Genomic DNA, 24530 nt, shown 5'->3' with positions numbered 1-24530 from the left:
CATCACTGCACACCTGCAGTGAAAGGCAAAAGGTCAAAGAAGCACTTTCTTGCTAAATTATGTCACCGTTAGGGTCGATGGCCGGCTAGCCTAGACTCTAATAGAGATAAGAACACTGGCCATAAGCCAGCACCTTGACCTCTTTTGGCTAAAATGTCAGGATGGCTCTACACAAGAAGAAGAATGAGGATGAAGATGTTGAGTGTCTCTGTGGACACACTCTGCAGCCGTCCTGACACTGTGCCTGTCCTCACATCACTGTGGCCCAGTGGAGCAGAAAGGTGACTGAAACCCTCTGCACTGTCAGGCCACGGCCGATTGGCACGAAGGAGCAGAGCCTGAGCTTGCAAGGATTTGTGCAAACGCAGTGGTAGCACACATGAGGGGTTTTTATGAACTTTTTGTTGCCGCAAGCAGTTTGAGGGCAAAAAAGTAGGACAAAATGTTGGTAAAACTAAAGGCAATGATGAAGAGAAGGGGCGAAGAGGCAGCACAAAGAAAATCAAACCGGAGTGAATAATGCATGTACTTCTCAGAAAGAGAGGCTGCGCTTGTCATTTACTGAAAGCAAAATTATAGTTGTGTAAGCACAAGAAAAATGTCGGACAGCGTTGCTGTACATATTAAACTAACACAGAGGACTCAGGAAGGCTGCAAACATAGAACACATCACAGCTCCACTTTCTCACAGGATGCCTTTCTTTACTTTTTCTGTAAAAACGAGATCTCAGCTCAACAAATCAAAACAAAGCCTGGAACTGTGATTTGCATATGTGTTAGATCAGGCCCTCGTGCTTGTGCATCCACACTGAAAATTAACCCGTTCACTGTGGCCTGATCAAACAGAATTTGCATGAGGCAGATACTGTATATATACACACACTGTACTGAACTCTCATGAGGATTTTCATGATAAAACAATGAGCTGCATAAAGTTGAGAGGAGAAAAAAAATATACCGTACATGTTCTTTTTATTTTTTTTGGTAACATTCTGTGTCATCATGCATTTTCAGGAGAGCTTGACTTTGGCTGAACTCACAGTTGTTTGCAAATGTTTGGCTGCCTTTTGCCAAATTACATATTTTGTTAATTTCAGTATTTACAGGGCCTTCACTGGCCTTCCCACAAATGTTTGTGCACTGTTAGAATTTATGTTTTGAGCTTTAAAATGCCACCTTTCAGGACACCCTGCAAACACATTTTTAAGACGTACTCAAAGGCTTTCACTGATGTTCACGTCAGGGTGGCTGTGAAGGCCAAACCAAATGATTCAGGTTGTGGTTCGGCTGTGTGACATTTGCAACCTGAACACGCCGATATTTGGTGGAATCCACTCTTTTGCTGCCACACAATCACACAGCAAAATATTTCCGCTCTGCAGCTAAACATCTGAAAAGGTGTCCTTATTGTTGTTTTTGACTGAAGCTGTTGATTTTTGTTGAAGGTTATGTTTCCTTTTAAACTGTGCAGACCACACAACAGCTTTGGTAAAAAAAAATGTTTTGAATAAAAATCTGAATTCAAAAAAATCCTCATCATCATGAAAATGGAGGACAGTCTTATCCTAAACCAAACAGTAACTCTCTGATGATTCTTCTGTGCTGACCCTGTTTTATGCATCGACACTGCTCAGTAACACTAACACCGCTCCCATGTCAGCTGAAGCTTCCTGCAGCTCCTGTGCACTCACAGGAGGGACTGCATGTTGTTTTCCCCTCAGAAAGTTTTGCAAGTCTTCCTTGAACTTGTCTTGACTTTCACAACTTTTACAGTGAAAATTACCAGCTGGAGGGGCTTCGATATCTTATTATAGTGTTCCATCTAAACCTTGGATGCCACACAATAATGTCCCACCTGTTGAGGGACTATCTTTATACTGTGGCACAGCTCAGCTGAAGCACAGACGCAGCATAGACCCAGTTCATCTAAAGCCAAACAGAGTGTAGCGTTTTGGTAAGTACAGTTTCAAAATGTATTGGTTGTGTCCCTATGGTTAATTGCTTTAATATTAAAATCTTAAAATGGATCGAACAACTAAAGTCTGAAAGCCACTGAGTCTTGATGCAATGTGATTTAACTCAGCTTTCTTGCTTTATCTTTACACTGTGATAGCCTAGATGGCGCAGTCAGACATACAAAGAAACAAGCGTTTGTGCAGATAAACGCTGAATATTATGGGTGAACAATTGTGCTTGTGCTTTGTACATATTGTGTCACCCTCTCTGCTGACCATAGAAACATGAAATCAGAGAGAGACACAAAGCAGATCAGCAGCACTCCAAAACCACTTAGTCTCTAAAGATGCTTCCAGCATTCTGTCAGTCTGAAGCAGAATATTAATCAGGGCCCTGCAGCCCTTTAACAGTAATATGCTTTTGTCAACACAGTATTGAGCCCATGGACGCATGCAGACAAAGTGCATTATTTATAAAAAAGGGCACTCTTGTGCAAAGAAAAGAGCAAAGAAAATCTGCAAAAACAACAATACTATGTGCCAGACCTTCTTAAATGACTCCACGATTTAATATCCCAAGTGACGAAATCTTGTAATGCTGCTTAATTAAGAAACACGTGTTGAGAAGCATGAATTAACCAGCACAGGAAAATGACTGATGTGCTTCCATTATTAGCTCCACAAAGTGCTGTCTTCTTAGCCGGGCTCTTGTTATTAATGCTCCAATCAGACACTCCTCTTTCCAGGTGGTAATTATGAGAGGGACGGGACTTAAAAACTGACATGACAAAGTCAGTGCACGGGATGCAGCTTTTAAAGTGAGTTTTATTATGATATCTGCTTGGCCTCTGCCTCATTATCCCCAATAACACTGTGTGAAGAATCACTTTGCATTTATGGCCAAGCAGAGGCATCAAAGGCGTTGACTAAGTTCTCGCCGCACGACTCCATGAGGAGAGATACTGGGCCTGATGAGGAAGGATGCAGCTGACAGTTTCATTCGGGAGACAAGTCAATCTCTGCTCTTCCCCCCTTCCCCCTTCTTGGGAGGATACATATTCTGACCATGTGCATCACATAATAAGATATCACTTAAGTATGCTTCATTTGCAGCAAGGTTGTTTTCAATGTGACTACGCCCCTGAAAATCTTGATAGATTCAGTTTTCAATAATTCAGCAATCAGTCTGAGCTCAGAGAGCCGCTCTGATAGTGTCTCAGCCTGTCAGAGTCAGAGACTCACAGACAGTGCACCTGTATTCTGAATATTTTCACGTAGAAATTGTATTATTGCTGCTACACCCCATTATAAAAACATTTCACTTTTCTAATTTGGAAGATGATAAATCCTTTGACAACAAACCTTCTGCGCAGTTGACAAAACAACAAACACAATTTATGTCTGATTTCTCCTTACCTTTACAAAGGGACACTTTTTATAAACAAAATGCAATACAGCTCAGACACCCAGGTTCATCCTGGGTGCTCTCCCTCAGACATATTTATATAGCCTGCACTCTCAAATACAATACTACACAAGTTACTGCATCCAACCTGCCTCCTCAGAAACTTGCCACACTAACATTACAAACATCACCCACCATCTTAAAATCTATTAAAGATGAAATGGCTCTTGCCCTTTACATAAGCACGCACATCCCTGAATTCCTTTTCTTTCTTTTGCTGAAGATAAAAAACCCAGTTTGCCTGTTGTTTAATACAAAACGCTTTGTCAAAGCTTCAGAACAAACTGTAACCTTGTTGCACCTCTTAGCATCAGTTAAATTAATACGGCTGTGAGGCTGATGATAGGATCGTGAAGAACCGCTGAGGGTGGGGATCTGTTACGCTGACATGTGGGACATGCAGTAAATGATTTGTCAGGATGTCAGGAGGTGTAATTGAAGACTACTCACTGGCTTGCATGAGCTGTCCCTGACGTCCAAACACCTGGGAGAAGGTGGCATGGCTGCAGGTGAGGGTGTCCTCCATGGCTGTCCCACTGGCACACGCTGGAGGAGAAAGAGGAGAGCAAAATGATAAGGGAAGGTCAGCAACACTGCGTCACATCAAGGCGAGGGGGGGGAAAAAGAGAAGGAGGAGAAGGAGGCTTGCCTTCAGTCGCAGAAGCTGGTCTGTGATCTCTGGAGATGGAGGCTCTCCTCTGGACCCGTCCTGCTGCTGCTGCTGCTGTTGCTGCTGCTCCTGCTGCTGCTGCTGCTGCTGCTGAAGAGTGAAATGCAGCCCGTCGCTGCTCACACCAATATGAGCAGAACTGCTCGCCGCACAGATAATGGGAGGGGGTGTGCCTGCTGCCTGCTTGTCAGCGTGTAAGTGTGTGTGCGTGAAAGAAAGTTCTCCGAATGTATGCCTGCGATAGCATTTTGGTGTGCATGTGTGAGGAGGAGTAAAACAGGGTGGTGGAGCAGGTAGCAGAGCTGTAGGCGCTCTCTGCTCTGCCAGCAGTTTGATCTTGTGCCTCGTCTGTGCAGGCTGACAGTCCTCTGCAGCTCCTGATGGTCTGAGAAGAAAAAGAAGAAGGGGAGGCAAGGGGTGAGTGCAGCATGTGCAGCAGGTAAAATCCTCCCGCCCTCTTAAGTTTAGTTAGCGTCTGTCCTCTGGGCACAGGACAGGACTGTTGTTTTCTTATCTGTGAGAGTATGCCCCCTTTTTACTCCTCCCCCCCTCCTCCAGCCCTCATTTGCTGTGCCTCAGCAGTAACATCTCTCTCTCTCGCTCTCTCTCTCTCACTCCTGTTCCCCTGCACATCTTTTACTCTTTCCACCCCACCCCATGCAAATCCCCCTCGATCCATCTTAAAGCTCTGGTCGCTGCTGGGAAACAGATTCTAGCAAACACGAGTGCTTCATCTTCCCCCAGTGCTGAGGGAAAAAGGAGGATGAGGAATCGGAGGGGCTATATAAAAAAGTGAAAAGTAGGGCTGGTACAGCTGCTGGTTTCCAGGGGCTTCATCTTGAAAAGGAATTGTAGAAAAGTGCTGAGTATAAAATAAAGATTAGCTCCTGCTCAACTAAAATACAAACTTCTGCTCGCCTCAGTATGTAGTCAGGCAGAGCATGGTGATAAATGTGAGTTGTGAAGACGCCTTTCTCACACTGCAACAAAAGAATTACATGAAGGCATCGTAATAAAAATTTAACAGTACCACAGGATCAAATGAACACATGTTACGAGATCTTAAAATACCCTCTCAGGCACAGATTGCAGCGGTTGGCATGGAGACCTCCACCACAGACAGTTATTCCAACATGTTATCACACTCAGGCCATCTTTGCACTGTCTAACCTTCTGTGCAGCCTGCAAACTGGTGTGAAACAGACAATTTCCTCCCATGCAGAAGGAAAAAAAAAAAAGTTTGTCAGGAAACCCATTGTCATGGAGCCATCTTTCACATCGCTGCTCTGCAAGGCGAGCTCACCGGGGACCTGACCACAGCACTCACATCCTTGCATCACATCCTCCTGTTTTGAAAGGAAATGGCAGGACGCTCAGTGGACTGCAGTGGGAGGAAGACTCGATCAATGGTCCACATGAGCAGGTGCTTCTTCAAGTAAAAAACCAAGACACAACGTGAAAAAATAGGTTTACAGTGTTAAGAGAGAGTTAACTAAGTAAATCAGAAGCAGCAACAATTTAGCATGTAGCCGCATGCAAGCACAAATAAATGGCTGAGGTCAAACAGGCATTTCACAAACAATGAGAAGACTCACTTCTTTCAAGTCTGAGAGAGTAATGCCCAGCAGAATAACCCTCCTCTCCATCTTCATCAGCTTTAATGCAATTCTCTTTGAACAGAAAATAAGGGCACACGGAGCTGTTTTAGGAAGCTGTATATTGTCATGTATGAGCAGCTGTAATTCCCTCCCACTGTTTCACTCCTGCCAGCATCTTTCTCCAGAAGATAAGCAACCGTATATAATCAGCAATCTATCCAGACTCCAGATATTCAGCTGAATATTTAGGTTTTAGAAAACACTTGCTTATCATTTTTAAACCCTAAAAGTTTCAAAGGTGATTCATAAACGCTGTAGCCAGTTAATATTCCAATGTGAAGCTCTGTTTTGACATGTATAAGTCAGTAAATAATATAGTGAAAATAATGTGGTATCAATAAATGATCCATATTGATACAAATATTGGGATATATAGCATAATTTAAATGTTACTATTTTAAATCTTTTCTGACCTTACATTACATTGAACTGCAAAGACTTTGCTTCTATGCTACAAGTTATTCTGATGTTTTCAGCCCTGCTCTCTCATCTTTGTGACATGTTTAGCTGTGCTGGTGGATTTGTGGACAGTAGCGTCAGCATGCTGCTGGATCCATCCACCACTTCGGTCCAGACTGAAATATCTGTACAGACATTTATGCCTCCCTCAGGAGTTATTCCAAGTCCCTGATTCTCACTACATCAAGTCAAATTCAGACTCTTCTAATATTTACCCATCACTCAGTATAATAACAGACAGTCAGAGCAGGATTAACTTCTCATAAGAGTTTAACTAGACATTTATGACACTTGAGGTGTTTGCCTTTCTCTAATAACGTAATTGCAGGAAAACATCTCAGCTATGTAGTTATTTTATTCATCTCCAAAAACAACCAAAAAGGATAAAAGAGGACTTACGGTGCTGCTTCAAAGTTTGTAGACTCTGTAGATTTTTCTACATCTCTGCATAAATACCGGCCGCTTCTCTAACAAGTCCTCCAAGTAGAAAACAAATGAAACAAATGTTATTAACTTCATCTATTTATGCAGGGAAATTATCCAAATGATATATGTGCAAATGGTAAAAGTATGTAAAACTTAGCTTTTGCCTTTACTATTGATGAGTCATCCACAACAAGGTGAAAGAATTGTAGCCAATTTTTCTCTTAAGATTGAAGTGAAAGAGATCTTTACTCCAAAATAAAGCTAAAATCCAAAAAACTCAAAATCCGAAAACTGAATAGAAACCAGGCAGAAACAAAGACAACACAGGAATGGACGGAGTGACACAGACAAAGAGCAGCACATGGGGTAACAAGACACAGGTGAAAACACTCAGAGCGGGGCAGGTAAACAACAAGGAGGGAAACACAAGAGGAAGTAAAACTCCCTGTTTTCAAACTAAAACAGGAAAACACTGAAATCATTCTCAAAACACCAGAAACTAAAAAAATATGAAAATAAGGAGTCAAAGGAAAAGAAAGCTAAATAAAAGAAATAAAAGAAAGCTAAAAACTCACAGCTTCAAATGTATATATAGCATTGCTGTGTCTAAGCACGACCTCACTTGGAGTCTTGGTTAAATAATCAAACAGGGTTTCTAATAGTTTGTTAAAGAAGTTAAATAATTAATTTAAATCTGATTTTGGTTATATAACCCAGCCTGTTTTGAACAGTGTAAACCAGCCTTCCCTAGAAACCTCAGCATGAGGTAATTGATAGTTTGATGGCGATGCAGGGTAAATCTGCCTCTCTGGTATATCTTGGTTTATTTTGTCAAGTCAGGCACAGAGCTGCATGGAATTGCATTTTTATGAATAGGGCTGTAGCCCCGCACACAGCAATCAAGAGAGAGTGCAGTGATTTTTCACCCTGACAGAATGAGTATGGTGCAGCACTCTTCCACACACACACACACAGCCGAACACCCATAAACTACATCCAGCCATAAACTATACCATCACAGCACTAGGGCAAATAAACATGTCTCCCTGCCATACTGAATAAAGCAAACCTCTGGCCTGTGGATCACATCCAACACACAGATTGCATTCAGTTCATAACCCCATCCGTCAACACGATGCTCTGTGAGGACCATGTGACCAACACACCACAGACCTTTGCTGAGTTTGTTTCCAATGCTAGAAGCATGTTACACAGTCTGTCCGGCTGGCTTGATATCTCATTAAGGTATGTGAGTGACGGATGAGTTCTGGCCAAAAAAACACAATCAGGGCAGATGTACATGAGCCAGATGAGCCCTTGATGGAGACACATGCGTCATCTGAGTTACTGAGATGATGGGGTCTCCAAGACCCAGCTGATGTGCCCCAAAGTTTATTCAGTCTCACTGGATGATATTCCAAAAACAAAGAGGTGTATTATTAAACTTTTTTTTTGTTGCAGCGGTTCGAGTGGATTTATTAAATATTAATGAATTTAGAAAGTTTATTTGGAACGGATACCTAAAAACAGGCACCTTAAAAGATGAGATACTGGTGTTGTGGCCAAGCGACAGCTGCCAGAACTGTTCCTGTGTACTTCTATACATGCACCCATGTTATGTCTGGTGAGAATGCAGATGTTGTCTTTTTTATTTCAAATGTGGATTAGCTGTTTGTTTTTGTTTAATTTTTTTTAAAAAAGCTGCTGCCATACATTATTACAAACACATTGCATGCTGAATTATTTGTAATAATTTATGATTTAGTGCACAATACACTTTTATTGCCTCTCTGACATTAGTTCTGCTGTGATTTATGACTGTAATATTTGTGAGTGACCTTATGTATAGCAGCAGGCAGCAACACAGTACAACTTTATATTACTATATATATATATCGAAAACTAAAGATAAAGCATGATGTTTACTACTAAATACAGTGATTGTTCATGTGATATGTTGATAATAATGAAAAAAGTCTCTACTGATGTGACACATCCTAATATTATTTATTTTTAAACAGCTCCTGCATATTTTGCTCCCCATTTCTATGCTTACCCACACAAATCTACACAGCAGTGATACGAATTTAAAGGTGCCGTATGACTCACATATCAACCTCCCTGACAAGTGAACTGCTCCCAAAATAGATACTGATCTTGCTGCAACTATCAAGCGGAGGATGACCATGGCCTCACATGCAGCAGTGTGCTGACCTGCAAAGAAAAGGCAGGTATAAAATATGATTTATGTAAATCCAAAAGCTAACTGATATTAAAGTCAAATAAAATGTAAACTAAAATTCCTTTTTTATAATTTAGTGGGCTGCTGCCAAACTATAAGTGGAGAAGACAATCAGCAAATGTAAAATGGAGAAGTTTATTACAGTCACAATGACAGGGACATTTATAATATTAAAAACAAAAGCTTGTGTGCATAAAAGAAGTCAGCCCCTCTTTATGAGTGCACTTAATTACATGTCCGCCCTGTTCCTCTTGAGCTATTTGTTATTTTCTCTATGCAGCTTATAATCTAGGATAATACAGAAATATACAGTTCATATTTTTTCAGTGGTCTACAATCTGTTAACTCACCTACCTTTCATGTAAGTTTCTCAAGATATTTGCTGTACAGATTTCCAGGGTCTCTCCATTATGTAAGGACACTGCACTCAGCTTCTGATGCCAAAAAAAGAACATAACAGTAATGCCTCCTCTAGAAATCACTGCCCTCGTACTTTAGATCGTGCTCTAAGCAATTTAATGTCAGAACTACTTTATACCCAACTCCACTCAGGATCCAATATTGCTGTAAATTTCCTTGAGTGATCGGAAAGGTAAAAATCCATCCTTCCTCTGGAGCGGCTTCATCCCAATGATCACAAGAGGAAGGAGCCTATTCAAGCTGCTGTTAGGAGAGAAGTAGACAGATCAGCAGTTCAAGGCAGATCTTCTTTGATCATCACATCTTTGACAGTTAGGTGTAACTGAGGCTCCAATGATAAACAGTAATAAGTTTTACACAAATTGAAAAATGCTTTTTATTATGTCAATTACAGCAAATGTTTTAACTTGAGGTCATTTGGGATGTTTGTCTTTGTTCATCCTTAAATACATAATCTTGATGCTGAAAGGCAAAACATGAAGATTTGAGGAAATATGGAAATATAAATTAGCTTCAAATTACATTGTTCAATTTATTTTCCCATAACATGCTACAAGCGTTTAAGCACTGCCTGTGTGTTCAACTATCTCTGTGGTACAGCTAGATATGGAGAGTGGAAAAACTACGGTGCCTATAATAAAACGTAAGAGTGATGGAACATACACTCTTGCCAAACAAAGGAACTCACTGAAACAAAGATGACTTTGTCCTCTGGAGAAAAATCTTTCCCTTACACTACTGTGACACGACTTTCAATTTGAAATGACACATGAGACAACTCCACAAATTCACTTTAAAAAATTATTACCATGCATTTCAGCATCTAAAAGTTGTGTCACGTGTCATCTTGAAGTGTCAAATTGCTTAACGGAAAAAAAAACTGGTGGTTGAAAAAGTAAGATTTAAGATTAGATGAATTATTTGCTCCACTTTGGGGCAAATTACCAACATTTGCAACAGTGCAACAGACTGAACACATTCTATTTACCATTTAAATAAACCAATCGTACTGATCCAGCTTGATAGTTTGGCAGTTTGTTTTAAAGTGCTGTAAGAACACTGGGTTGTATGAATGATATTTTTTAAAAATTACTTTTCAATGCGAACAATATTTTAAGGAGACTACATCATTCCTGTCATTTTACAAGTGGATTACCAAAAGAGAAACCGAGTTTAAAAAAAAAGAACAAAAAAAAGATTTAGACCCAAGGAATATCTGTCAGGTGGCACATCCAACCATACACATACTTACCACACACATAAACAGTGTTCCTGAGGACCAATTGTTGCAGTAAACTGCCATTTTCATTATTGTTTCCCAAACAAAAATATGCCAATAAGATATATTCTACAATATAAGGACTACAAAAATCTAACACACATACTTTGCAAATCATGTATAAACTTAAGTAGGACCCACTGGGAGACATTAGAACTGGCATAATCTATTTTTTTAACTCTATTCACACATGCATTAAGAAACGCTGGAAACCACCCAAAAATCTAAACAACCAAATGTGGGAAAATACGGAACCAAATAATTAACACGTTTCCCTAACCCTAACTGATACGTGATTGCCATTTGCAATATATCAGCTTTCCAAAGTAACGGAGCCCTAATCTTACTGTTTTGGGTCAAGTAATGACACATATTGTATATGTTAACTCACTGTCATGTACAGTTTTCCTTTTTTTGCAAGGCTGGCAAAAATTGAGGCTCAGTTCAGTTCATGTGATAAGGTGGAAGATAAGGAGCGTTCCCTCCTGAAATCCAGCAAAACCGTTGAGATACGCAGACTTGACTTGTTTTGGGAATAGAACCACCACAAAGGTTATTCCTCAGAGCCTTAATGAGTTCCAGAGTGTTGGCTGATAGGTGGACATGGTAGTCCCAGGAAAGAGTCCAACAGCGGTGACATGGCTCACTTTATCAACACCTCCTGCAACACAGAGAAGAAGCAATGACTTTAAACAGAAATGTCGTAAATGAAACAGGATTTTCTGCTTTACACCACTCTAATATTGGTGGCATCATCTGTGCCACTTTGATGTCCGACCCACAATTCTCTTCACAGTGGAAGGTACTTTATATGACCACAGAGAAAGCACAGATGAGACCACGTGTTGTTTGAGGTTCCTGATAGTAGAGGTACATTTAACATTTGATGAACTTAACATTAACTTGCTCTAAGGAAGCCACATTTTTCGTGTTTCTGTAGTTTGCATTCTTGGTGGTGCCATCAATACATCTGTGCTAATATAATGTTGGCCTGCCAAGTACAAACAAACACAAATAATGATGTAACAGACAAACAGCACATCTTACCTGAGTCTCTTTTGGCTCTTGGGCAGGTGTTGCTTCATTTTTCACCTCAGCAGAAGGAGCTGTGCTGGCCATCTGTAAGCTCCTAGTAACTGGACCGCCTAGTCTCTCCCTGGTTCTGAGGGAGAACCGTTCCTCTTTCTTCACCTGCTGTTGTGGCTGTAGTGATTTGGCCTCTGCTAATCTCTTGGGTACTGCCTCTTTGCCCATGCGCTGCATCCTCATGGCTGGTCGATGTGTGGTGTCACCAGGAGTGTCCAGGGCTGAAGGGGTGGGAGGTAGAGACTGAACTAGGCCCTTCTTCTTCATTTTTTTTCTAACAGACAGTGGTGCTGGGAATGAAGCAGGCCTCTTTAGTTTGCCTACTGTAGCGCTTTTTCCTTTGTTTGTCTGGAAGGATTCTGCAGCTTCTGCTGCTGTGGAGCTACGAGCTCGGGTCTTTCCCAGAGGTTTATGTTCTGCCTCTATCTGTGCTTCACTGTCTAAAGCTTTCTTTCTCAGGCTGGTGTTTTTTTCTACTACAGGCACTCCCTCTTTTTTCACCTCTGCTAGACCTTTTCTGCCCCTTTTCACAGCAACAGGCTTCATGGGACAGCTGACGGCCATATGTTTAGTCAGACTTGCAGTATAAGTAAACTCCCGGCTGCAGTGTGGGCAGACATTAGAGGCTGGCTCTTCTTCAACTTTGACATTAGCCTTCTTTGCAGAGGTTGCAGCTTTATGCTTCTGTGATATTGCCTTCTGAACCAGCTGGTTCTTCTTCTTACTGAGAGCACTCATTTTTGTTTTACCGGTTTCCTGGCTGAAGTTAAGTCTCTTTGGCTGACCCATTCGACGGAAAGCACTCTGGCCTGCAGTGGCTGCTGTGGGTGACACAACTCCATTGAGACTTTTGACTATTTGCTTGAGGGGGATGGGGTTTTTCTTGGGAGTGTAACGCTTCTTATCACTAGCATTGGCACAGGCCAGTATGTGCTTGTGCAGTTCAGGCATATTGTCAAAGCTGTTGCCACACTTGGTGCAGCGAATGGCAGTGCTGAAAGTCTGTGGTATGTTGTGTGTGGTAAAGTTTGTAGCCGAGGCCACTGAGGCAGCATGAGAACGGCTATGATAAGGAAAAGGAGGCGGTTTGTAACTGGGGTAGTGTTGATTAATGCCAAGGCGGACATCGGGGTCTTTCGGCTTCCCTCCTTCTGAAGCCATAATCTTTATTGTAGTGTACAGCTCCTCATTGGGGTCCTCTCCCCCATCCTCTCCATGATTACCATTAACATCAGGCTCCTCTTTTGCTAAAAGAGAGTCACTAGGCGAAATATTTACATCAGTCATCTCTGGTGCTGGTGTTGAGGGACTGCTTTCCTCTTTGGCTCTGGATGGATCTGTGTAATTTTGTGGCCTGAGTTTGCCACTCTCTACAGTAGTATGTGAACATGTCTCATTTGGATGCAGGTCCTTTTGGTGCTGTTGGAGGTTACAGAGAAAGGCAAACTCTTTGGAACAAATAGAGCACACAAATATCTGGCCCACTCCGTGTAGTGTTGTCCGGTGAGCTAGGAGGGCCGGAGCGTCGCCAAACAGCTGAACACAGAATTCACACTTAAAGGGCCAGTCTGCAGTATGCTCTGTGATATGTCCACTGAGCTCTTTGATGGAGTTGAATGGCTCCTCACAGACGTTACACACAAAAGTGTTGCTGTACGCTGAATCAACTTCTTCTGCCTCAGGGGTTTTATTGGGTGGTTTATCAGGAGCAGCAGACTGAGAAGTGTCAACATCGTCCTGAGGAGCACAATTCATAACTGACAACTCAACTGCATAGTGCACAGGCTCCTCTTTTATCTTAATTATGTGCAGAGGTTGTGACACAGATGCAGGGGATGAATCACATGCTGCAGGAAGAAGAGACATTGACGAAGTTTCAGGTTGAGATGAGAGAGGAGCAAATTCGGATTTCAAAACCTTGTCCGTTACTAAGACTACATCTTGCTTCAATTTGCCATTAAGCAGATTGTTGCAAGTTCTTGTCAAAGAAACATCATCTTCTGTAGTGGGCAGCTCTACTGATGCAGGCCCAAGAGTATTTAGTGTCTCTGAATGATTAGGGGAACCTCTGAGTGAAGTGTTTGGGGAATCCAGCGGCTCATCAATGTGGTTCTCCTCCTGATCTTTGTTTTCCTCTCCTAAGAAGTTCTCCTCTGATTCAGAAAGGGGCTTATGTTCAACTGATTTTGGAGACATTTTTGGCGAGAGGACAGGAAGAGGTCTCAGTGTAGTTGAGTCTGAAGGTTGCGAGAGAGGTGAGCTAGGCATAGTTGGTGGAGATGGTATGGTAGGTAATACAGGGGGAGGCGGTGTTGGGGATGTCACACTACAGGAACCTGGGGAAGAAGGATTCATGGTGACTGGGGTCAAAGAGGGCGGAGATGGGTGAGCAGACTCTGATGCAACAGTTGGAGAGCGAGAATTTAAAGAACTTAGGTTTGCCAAAGGGCCCTCCTCGCCTGGCAAAGTTAGCCCAACATATTCATTCATTAGCACCTTCTCAAGCATACTGGTGTTAGGCTTTCTCTTTTTTACCAGAGGCTGTGGGGATGGATTTCCCTTTGATTCAGGTTCCATGGTGGTCTTCCGATGGAAACTTAAATCAAGAGCCGAATCCCCGACCACCTTGTTTAAACTGTCGCTTCTCCGACTGATGGAGTTTGATAGATCTAGTGGCTGCTGATTACAAGAATTCCCTCCACTAGTAGAGGAAGGCTGGCCATGCATTGCATTTTGAGGGGGGCTCAGGGTGTCCCTGTCATCTTTGTCCTGCAAGCTCTCAGAAGATGACATGCTGTGACTTTCCAGCTTTGGAACCATAAGCATGTAGGAGTTTGGCCCTTCAGTTTTACAGCTCTCTGTTTTAGATACAGGACTGAGCTGTGGTGATGATGGGGGTGAGGACGTTCTTCTCTTGAATTTTCCTGAAGACCCCTGCAGTGGTGTGACTGACAGTGGAGAGGCCAGTCTATGGCTTTCTGTTATCAGGGTAATGGTTGATTTCTGTATGTTGTCCTGTGTCTGAAGGAGCTGTTTGAGCTTAGGCGATAGGTAAACAGGTTTCTCTCGTTGAAACGGTGATGAATCTGAGGCCTGCTGGAACAGCCCTTCCACTAACAAATTAGACGAGGAAGATGTAGAGGATGCTGAAGACGATGGCATTGTTTCTGACTCCACTTTAAGGCTAGGAACTAGAGGGGGTGTAGATGTTCTCCGCTTTGCTGGTGGTTGCCCAGTGGTGGAGATTTGCTTTGCAGCAGTTCTGCCCTCAACCTTCAGCGCTTGACTAATCTGATTTGGGCTGATTATGACTGTGTCCAGGCCAAGCAATGCTGCAGATCTTGAATCCACCTCTATCACTTCACAGCTGCTCACAGAACTGGTGGACACAATCTTGCCGTCAATGTAGAAACTCAAGTTCTCAGAGATGTTTTTAGATATGTCAACTGCGTAATCATCCTTGTCCACCTCATCTTCTGTGTCTGCACTGGGTACATAGACAGGTGGAGGGCTGGTGCTAAGAGATTCATCAGGCTGCTGCACTGATGCTTCTTGCAGCAGCATACCTTTCCTGCGAACCCCCTTTGGTAACAAGTGCCGTTCATGTATTCTACGTTGGTGCCGGCGCATGTTGGTGTGTGTGCCGAATGCTTTGTTACAGTATTTGCAGGGATGGAGTTCCTTTGACTCCCCGTTTTCATCCAATATAAAGGGACGGTTTGCATGAGGTTCCAGCTCCTTTCTCTGCATCTCAGAGTTGTGCAGGTGCCCTCCTGTAAATTGGGACCCTATGGCTATATAGTGGCTGGTTGGGCTAGTGCAGTCAGGACTTGAATCAGTCTGCACCACAGTGCTAAGTACACTGGCAGATCCAGCCAGAGAGCCCGGCCTTTTCTTAGAGCTGCTTTCGTGCCTCCTCTCATGCCGCCGGCGCCCTACCTGTGATCCAAAGGATTTGCTGCAATACCGGCACTTGAACAGTTGTGATTGCTGGTTGGTGATCGCATGAATGTGTATATGACGCTCCAGACCCTGTCTGGTGGAGAAGTGGCGGTCACAGTGCTGACAGGGATAAGACTCTCCTTGTGGATTACACTCAAGGTCACCATCTGGGTCGAAGTCAGGATCAGGATCAACCTCTGGTTCTGCGCCTGCTAGTGAGGAACTCTCCACCTTTTCCTGTGAATCCTTATGGCTTTCTTCACCTTGAGTTAGCATTGGGCCAGACTGTTTGTTTTGCATGGAATCGTCCACAGGTAAGAGCTGAACAGTTTGCTGCTGTGCGTCACACATATCTTCCAAATCATCACCATCCTCTTCCTCTTCTTCATCATCCTCCTCCTCCTCTACCTCTTCCTCCTCCTCCCCATTTTCCTTGTCTATCATTGCTGCTGAATTGTCCAGCACATCTTTATGGTCAGTTCTCCCCAGGATACTGGCTTCTTTGAGTTCCTGAGAGGTTCCCAAGGATGATGGCCTCTCATCCTCCTCCTTCATACCTGTAAACAAAAACAGATCAGGTCAAATCAGTTTAGAATTCTAACAAAAAGCTGACACTTAAAATAAAAAACTAGACTGATTGAACATGGCACTGCATCTTAAGCTTACCTTCTTCCCCATCCCACATCTCCTTGACAGTAGGTTTGGTTCTGCTTTTTTTCTTGAATCCACCCAGATCAGCCCGTCTGGTTTTGTCAAGCAGCTTTCTTCTGGCTGTAACAGCAAATAAACATCTCATTGTAGCAAGCTTGATCAAAACACAGGTTGAAAATGTAGTGTTGTAACATTTACTCCTTGTGTTTTTTTTTTTTTGTTTTGTCACGAACATCCACAAGACAGCAAATGAGTGTGAGTAAACAGTCACATAACTTAACATACTTATCATGTTAATGATGTGAAATGCTCATATTGTCCAACTTATTAGTGAGATTGTAAATGTCAATATATGCACATAATTTCCCACCTAGTGACAGAAAACATTAAGTCTTTCACTACAGTGGTATTTACACATTAAATTGGGTAAATACATTTGTAATGTTGATAGAATGTGATTTGTCAGCTTCTTTCATAACTGACTGAGCAATCATTGCAGCAAGAGCAATCAAAAATCAACAACTATGTATGGCAACTACAGATATAGCTGCTCGATTTTAACACAGTTTACAGACCCATAAATTCACTTCTCAATTCAATTTGATTAATCTTCTGTACCCCATGTCGTGCCAGTTAGAACTGCTTCAAATTCAATCTTGTGGCCTATCATAAAGCAAGCTCACATTGCATTTATACAGCTTACAAGCATCTATAATTCAGATATGACAGTTGCTAAAAAAGGGTCTGATATGGGACTACAAAATGATCCTATTTTTAAGCTCAGGCTTCCCTGCACCTCTCCTCCTGGAGCATGTCAACAATGTCACCTGAGCTGGTCTTTAATGCCTAATTAAAACCAAAGAAACACATGTTAACCATGCTGGTCATCTGATCAGCCTGGCTTGGCACATTCTGCTTAATCTACACCAGAGAAAGATTTAAATCATTGAACATGCTTTTAACAATGTTCTCAAATGTCAGTGCATTGATGAACAATAACTTCAGACTATGTAAAAATATCACTAGCTCTCTATCCTCAAAACTGCTGAAACGCTCCACATTTCATGCAAACGGGTCTACGAAGGACAACATCTCTAATGTGCTGCACAACATGAAGGCAGGGACAAAGGGACTATGAGAGGCTGCTGTATATTTAATATAGATCAGACAGTATGTTGCCTGCACACAACTATGTCCTGGACTTTCTCTCATCACTGGAGACACAGAGGTTTTCCTGTCTCTGCATAGAATCTACACCAGGTAATGCTGCTTTATTGCTACCCAAATTTTCTAAACACTTCATTCATCCCAGGAACAAATGCTTCTGCACTCTAAGAGCAAAACCCAAGAGACTCAACAAAAAGTAGATATGACATTTGCAATCGCATTACTTTTGTTGACTACCAGACACTCCTTTTCTACCACTAGATTCATTCTATTTCTTTTAATTTTCAGAATCTAATGAACATTTTACTGCAAGATGCATATTAAATAAGACCGTGTATGTGACAAGAGATATTTAGAGCATATTAGCCATTTCTATCATCAGGTAACACAAAGGTTATTTGATACTGAGGTGAAGTTAAAACAGGAACATGTTCATTGATGTTCACTTTGCAGTACAATATAAGGCTGTCAAAAACCACTACACTGCAGTGCAGAGCTAGGAGCTACAGCCTGTAGAGTTACACAGAAACTCAAATAAAAAGAATGTATTGTGGCATAGCGCGCATGTTTATATCTTCTTTTAAACATTTTAGGTGTTACAAGGAAAGATTTACCTTCTGTGTGTAGCCTATACTTATGCATTGACGTAATAACATGTGACTAGAGTTTCTTTTTTAACAACACCTACAAGAATAAAAAGCTCCATTAAATACAAAGCCCTGTTTTGTTCTTGTAGTATTATATTTGTGTTACATCTCCACAGGGAAACAAACGTAGCAAAACAGACAACAACATGTGAGATGACATAGCAGACACTGTGCTGTGTGTAACTAGTCTCTCCATCCTTCTCAGCGGCCCTGAATTAAATTATATACAATGAGATTTCCAGTTCTCTTTTATAGAAAAATGTCCAAAGTTCATATCAACAAATTGAACTGTGACATATAACAACTAAACTGTGTGTCATTAAAGGGTTTATTTTGATGCTGTGTGCCATTAAAGCAAAATATAACACTATTATAATGTCTACTATTGTATTGACTGTCACTATTATCGATTTGAATGGTTACAGTTAACTGTCTGTTCGTGTAAACACCGAGATGTACGTGCGTTCATGCACATTTAGCCGTTTAGCCTCATGCTAGCATGCAACACAGTCTGACAACTCGATTAACTGGTTATTCTGGACCCAAACGACATGCAGAATGATTTTAAACACTCTCCCCACCATATAACAGCTATATATCGGGTTGTTATCCAATACCTGCGCCCTAATTAGCCTGCAGTTGGATAAGGAAACTGGCTAGTTAGCTAACCTGCTAGGCCATCATCAAGTAGAGAGGCTTGCCGATGGATGGCTTTCATGCTTTAGGAACTCAAGGAAGGTCACATCCTCGACAACGTCAGGACCCCGAAGAGGAAAAGCTGCTAAAAAGTTGCTCAGATACTCATTTAACAGCTGAACAGTGTGCCTAACGAGAGTGAGGTGGCTAATGTGTCGTTATATAGGTGTAAATATGCGTGTTTTAGGTCGGGTGTTAAAGTAGAGAAAAGCCCCACACATCGCAGCCGTTAACGTTAGCCTCCACTAGCCTTCCTTCATTTGTAGCTAGCTTAGCTCGCTCAGTTACAACTTCGACTGCAAAAGGAAACAATTCGAGGTTAAGTTAGAAGTGTGTGAAGCAACCACACAGGAGAGTATGAAGCCGAGCTGAAATGTCATCACGGTCAGGAGTCAAGGCCTCACCTCGCTTCGCCCTGGGTGAATTTTTCCTGCTTAGACTGCTGGCTCTTTCTTCCTCCAGTGCAGCTGTTATCTCTGGGTTGTCTTCCACAGTGTACCACACCAGCAGCTCCTCTCCCGGCCCGATAGGCTGCAACAGTGAGAGATGAGGTCGGCCACCAATCACAGCCCGGCTTGCTGAGAGGCAAGGGGGATATTTGGGCTACTGTGCATCTAATCTGTCTGAAGGGTTGTGGAATTTGACAGTGTTTGCACCACAGTGACTGCACATTTAGGTGAAGACATGGCATGTTTTGTAGGACTGTTTATGTAAGAATATTAATGTGACCAGCGTCACAAAACACAGGATAGTTTATAATCTCTACCCGATTTATGTATGGTATAGCCTACAGCTGTTTTATTATTTATTTATTTATGTATACAAATAAACTAAAACTAAAAAAAACTACAATATCCAGCAGGCTTTCAATAAATTCTTCTTTTTTAAAATTTATTTATTTGCTTTAGAAGTCATCAGATTTAACCATGCTAAACTAAAGCAACAAAACGATCATGTAACTATTACAGTAGAAGTGCATTATTATTATTATTATTATTATTAGTGTCACCATTATATGTTAGTGTTACTAATACATTTTGTAATGTATTTCTGCTGTGCTTTGCTAAGGTGAAACTATTGTAAATATTTTTATACATAGCTAGGAAATGGGTTTATCTTATAATGTATTTCTGTGTTTTTAATGTAAAAATCATAGCACATGATTGTACATAATATTGAGCTGTGCTGGTTTTGGGTCTGGAGGCAACAAAGTGTAAAGCTGAAATTTACTGACCAAAGGTTATCTGCATCACGGCTGCTGCACCATAATAAATGATTACCAGATTAACAGATACAATAAAAATGACCTGTTGATACATGGATGTGTGTTCATCTCACCCTTAAGACTTTGTAGTAAATGGCTCTGTTGATCTCCAGCGGGAAAAGATTCTGCTCCTCACTGGATCGAGCCCAGTTCACGTATCGCAGCCAGTTCCCCTTCATGGGGTCTGTGGCGTCAACGCACATCCAGCCTCGTGCTGGGAAGTAAACCTACAGGACACGGGTACAAAGCTAATGTACACTGGGAGCTGAAACGTTTTTTCATACAGCAAACTGTTTCATCTAAAACAGTAGCTGCTGCTGTGGTTATTTCCAGATGTTAGTTCTTTTACAGATGACTTTACAAACTCTTCTGAACTGTAGATGCTGCAGCTGGAAAACACTGCAGCTGGGCTCCTCTTAGCTGAACATATAGAATCACACAAGGTGGATGTGGAGAGTTTTAGGAAAGAAGCCAGCAGAACAGTTAGTAACGTACCTCCCACATGTAAACATTACTGGTCACCTGGGACCTTTTCTTCTTCTCTCCAACAAATGGGCCAAACCTCTTTCCTTTAGGAATGACTCGTGTGGCCCAAACACCTGAAAAAAAACACACACCTGTCAAATGGAAGAGCAAATGTGTCGAAATTTGCTACAATAATGCTATGATAATGATTAATTGTGTGAGTGTTATTTAGGACTGTGAAAAGTTAGCCTTGTGCACATAACGGTCCTGTTGGATGCAGCAAAAGCAGCAGCAGCAGCACTCCATCAGTTTTATGTTTGACAGGAGATCAAACAACAACAACAACAATGAAGCTGAAGTGCCATGAACTGCAGTTCTTGGAGGCCACCTGAGCCAGGCCCCAGAAAAGAGTCAATCCATACAGACATCCATTTATGTTAGAAATAAACTGATTAACCCCACAAAACAGAGGGTGAATTCATATAAAAAATATCCATCGTTTTACAGCTTAAAGTTATGTATAATTTAAGGAGTGACCACTCATAAGAGCCCACTTCAGCTCCACTCACACATCATCCCTTTCCCCTATTGCCAGGAGTTAGACAGGGTCAAGTGTTGCTAAGATTATGACAGCTTCCAAATTATTTTTCAGGGAACCTGTGAGTGATGAGGTTTGTCCATCTCTATTTACAGTATATGCAGAAGACCAGATGACCAGAAGACCAATGTGATGACCAGTAGTTGAATAGATGAATCCAAGTGCTGCTAAACTTTAGTCAGATGTATGTTTATAATTTCTTGTCATTGTATTGCAGATAACTTTAGACAACACGTCACAACAGTTTTGATTTCAGAATCATTTATATTTGGACTCTGTAGAGGAATGAATGGGTGTGTGGAATTCACATTTGTTTGCAGTCATTTGTCTGTCCAAGGACTGAAATGGAAATCATCACAATAAAAGCTGCAGCTATCAAAAACATAACAGAGACTGAGGACTCACCGATGCGGCTGTGATTTATAGCAGAAGGTCTGAGATTCAGAGAATCAGGCAAACCTTTCCACACATGAGCTGGAATTTCATCCAGAGATTCCACTGTGCCTCCCGTTATAGCCATGGCCGACACTATCGTGACAAAAAGTGAATTACATCAAACCGATGGCATGTTTAAGAAAAGAAAAAGAACAAACATACATTTTAACAATGTTACCTGCTGAGGTGGGTTTCCACAAACCAGTGGGCAGCAGCGTGTTCACATGAACTGTGGGGCAGAGCAATGTCAAGGTTTAAAAAAAGCTTCAGGACACTAATGGACTGAAAGTCTCAGTAACACCAACACACTAACACTTAAACAAAGCTTATATAAAACACTGTTTTGTAGTCTTTACATAAAACCAGATAAAACTGAATGTATGACCTTATTTCCATACAGATACAGACACAACTGTACCCCATGGATGACATTAAAACCACAGGAACACCACATTTTGAAGATATCTTTGTCTTCCTGCGAACTTTGTGAAGCCTTTCGTGGTTCTGAATACTTATGCAGCAATCGATATTCATGTGCACACATAGTGCAGGTAAGAATAAAGCCTGTGAATTAATGCAGGCTGGTTTTAAGGGTTAAAACCTGATGATACTTTCACATGCTGTTGGTAAAAAAAAAAAAAAAAAAAAAAGTTTGAACAGAAATGTTCAACACCACCATGTCATACTACTTTGTACCACACTGTGGGAGTCAATGTAACGTTCCATTAGGAAGGCATGCTGAATTAAATGTGTAAACACAAATATGATTAAAACCAGCAGCAGAAGCTAGGATTAGCTGATCATCGTGCCACACCTCAGCTTCCCTCCACATTGCACAGTCCCCCCTCTTCCAGGTGCAGCATGATTCTGCACCGACTCTGAGCTGGTGCTCTGTGAAGCTTTGCAGAGGCCCATTGACATTTTGTTTCTTTAATGCCACACGGAGGCAGTTTAAAAAAATATATGAAAAACAGTCCAAGATGAGAGTTTAAATTCAGTTTGTCAGTTTTAACCCTCGGTAGTAAAAGCAGATGTCCAACTTTCCAACTAAACAGTAACTGGCCTCCACATCACATCACATCACTGACACACTGACAGAGGCACACATTTTCAGCATGTTCAAACAACAAACACAAACATTGGTGAACATCTGTAATCCTTCGATGGCACATTAATAAAATCTCAGTTCTGTCAGATGCAGCAGCATGTAACAGTAGACACCTGCACACATAGATTGGATATAAAGTCACAAGACCCGCTCTACATCCTGCCTCTTACTCACAGACTTCAAACTAAACTGCTTTGGGGAACACTTTTCACTTTAATGGCAGCACAGCTTTTGAAACACTAGTCAAGTTGCAACAAAATACCCCACCATATTAGAAATATTCCATCATTTCAAAGGTGCAGTAACATCACAATGAACAGGCTGACGCCATGCATGGTGAAAATAAAAAGACTAAGGATCCAAAACAGCAAAACACAGACACACCAACTCCTTCAAAAATGTTGGTGCCACAACAATTTTATAAGAAGTGTGCACACATGCTATGTTTAACTAGATGATTTGATCCATTATATCAAAAATTAGAAAAGAAAAGAGGGAATTAAAAAAACAGAAAACCCCTTGAATTTGAGAATTAGGGTTCCACTGTTTGCAGAGTCATTTAAAACACATATTTGCTCTCTGTTAATTAATCATTTTATTCATTTTCCAGCACTGCTTCTCTTACACCCACACTCAGCCACCAGTCACTCTTTTTTTCTACATGCTGGCAGGAAAGCCATTTGTTCAGGGCAACAATAAGCTCCCGACACACCGCACTACATTCATTAAAAATATATCACTCTCAGTTCAGTAGTGGATCATTTGACCCTAACGATTCATGATGCTGCTGCATTATCTCCATGGCAGATAAATGGCACCGCGAAGACAATCAGTCCCCACTCAGGCTGATCACACTGCTGCCCTCTTGAAACAAAGCATTTAAAAAAAAAGCCTGAACTTTTTATTGGCTCGTTCACGTTAATTTGATTTTTCTTTACTGGCACCGCTGTTGGTGGAGTTGTGATCAGACATTTTTAAATCCCTCCTATAGCTGAAGTTCAAGCAACAAACGGAGATTTTAACGTGGGTGTGTGCGTAAAGCGGATTCTACAGCGTTACTGTGTCTGTTGGTCCAAATAAAAGTTGACAAAGACACACAGAACAGAACAGAATGTAAATCGTATCACTACAGCGCCTGGAGGATGCAGTTTATTGTTTCCCTTGTAGGCAAACAGTCCGCTCCCCTTATTCTTCCCGATGCTGGCCGGAGTAAGGTGGCTGCAGCGGTTTTTCCTCCCTCAATGTTTCCACTAGCACTGTGAGTTATTTCTGGGTTTAGTATACTCATAGGCGCACTTACCTGCTTCATTTGAGCGGGGACTTGTGATTTTTTTGTGCTCTACCTGCTTTCAATCTGCTGAAAATGGCGGATGGAGAGAGAGGGCTTGAGTCGAAAGCCTTCTCAGTAACTCGGATCGTGGTGTAGTGTAGTTGGGGAGAGGCAGCCTGTGTCAGAGCCGTGCTCACACAGCCGTGGGGCAATAATGCTCCAGTCAGCCCTGCGAGCATGGAGGATTTTTGTAGACGATAAGACAAGAAGCGGCTCTCCTGGTCGCCTCTCCTGCAGGCAGTGGCTCCAAAGTCCTGTCACACACACGCACACGCACACATACACTACAGCCTCACATGCCAATTAAGTACCTTGCTCAGATTCATCTGTGGGCATAATGGGCCTGTAGGCTGGTGCCATCTGTGCGCCCATGAATAGCTGAGGACGACTCAGTAAAAGCAGAAAAAGCAGCCAGAGAGGCGACATGTGCTGTTAACATGTTTATATTTTTATGCAGAGCTGTTGCCTCTTTTGTTGCCATTTGTCTGTGATGCACCCAAAAACACCTTTATTCTGAAAGTAACTTATTTAGTGTAATTTTCAAAATAAATGTAAAACTTTTAAAAG

General features: G+C 41.8%; 1 protein-coding gene across 1 annotated transcript; it reads right to left on the bottom strand.

Moving 5' to 3' along the window:
* Nucleotides 1-11107: 11107 nt before the first annotated feature.
* Nucleotides 11108-24323, bottom strand: prdm2b (PR domain containing 2, with ZNF domain b). Its single transcript, XM_028405172.1, has 10 exons — nucleotides 24275-24323; nucleotides 23977-24132; nucleotides 21704-21754; nucleotides 21496-21618; nucleotides 20523-20626; nucleotides 20102-20254; nucleotides 19168-19294; nucleotides 16269-16373; nucleotides 11622-16159; nucleotides 11108-11235 (listed from the first exon to the last, which is right to left on the bottom strand). The coding sequence occupies exons 1-10, from the start codon at nucleotides 24321-24323 to the stop codon at nucleotides 11218-11220; spliced, it is 5424 nt and encodes a 1807-aa protein (XP_028260973.1). The 3' UTR covers nucleotides 11108-11217.
* Nucleotides 24324-24530: the final 207 nt, after the last annotated feature.

This window comes from Parambassis ranga, chromosome 5 (assembly GCF_900634625.1).
Source record: "Parambassis ranga chromosome 5, fParRan2.1, whole genome shotgun sequence".
NCBI lineage: Eukaryota > Metazoa > Chordata > Actinopteri > Ambassidae > Parambassis > Parambassis ranga.
The sequence above is the reverse complement of the archived record's forward strand: the minus strand, read 5'-3'. Positions and strand labels throughout refer to the sequence as shown.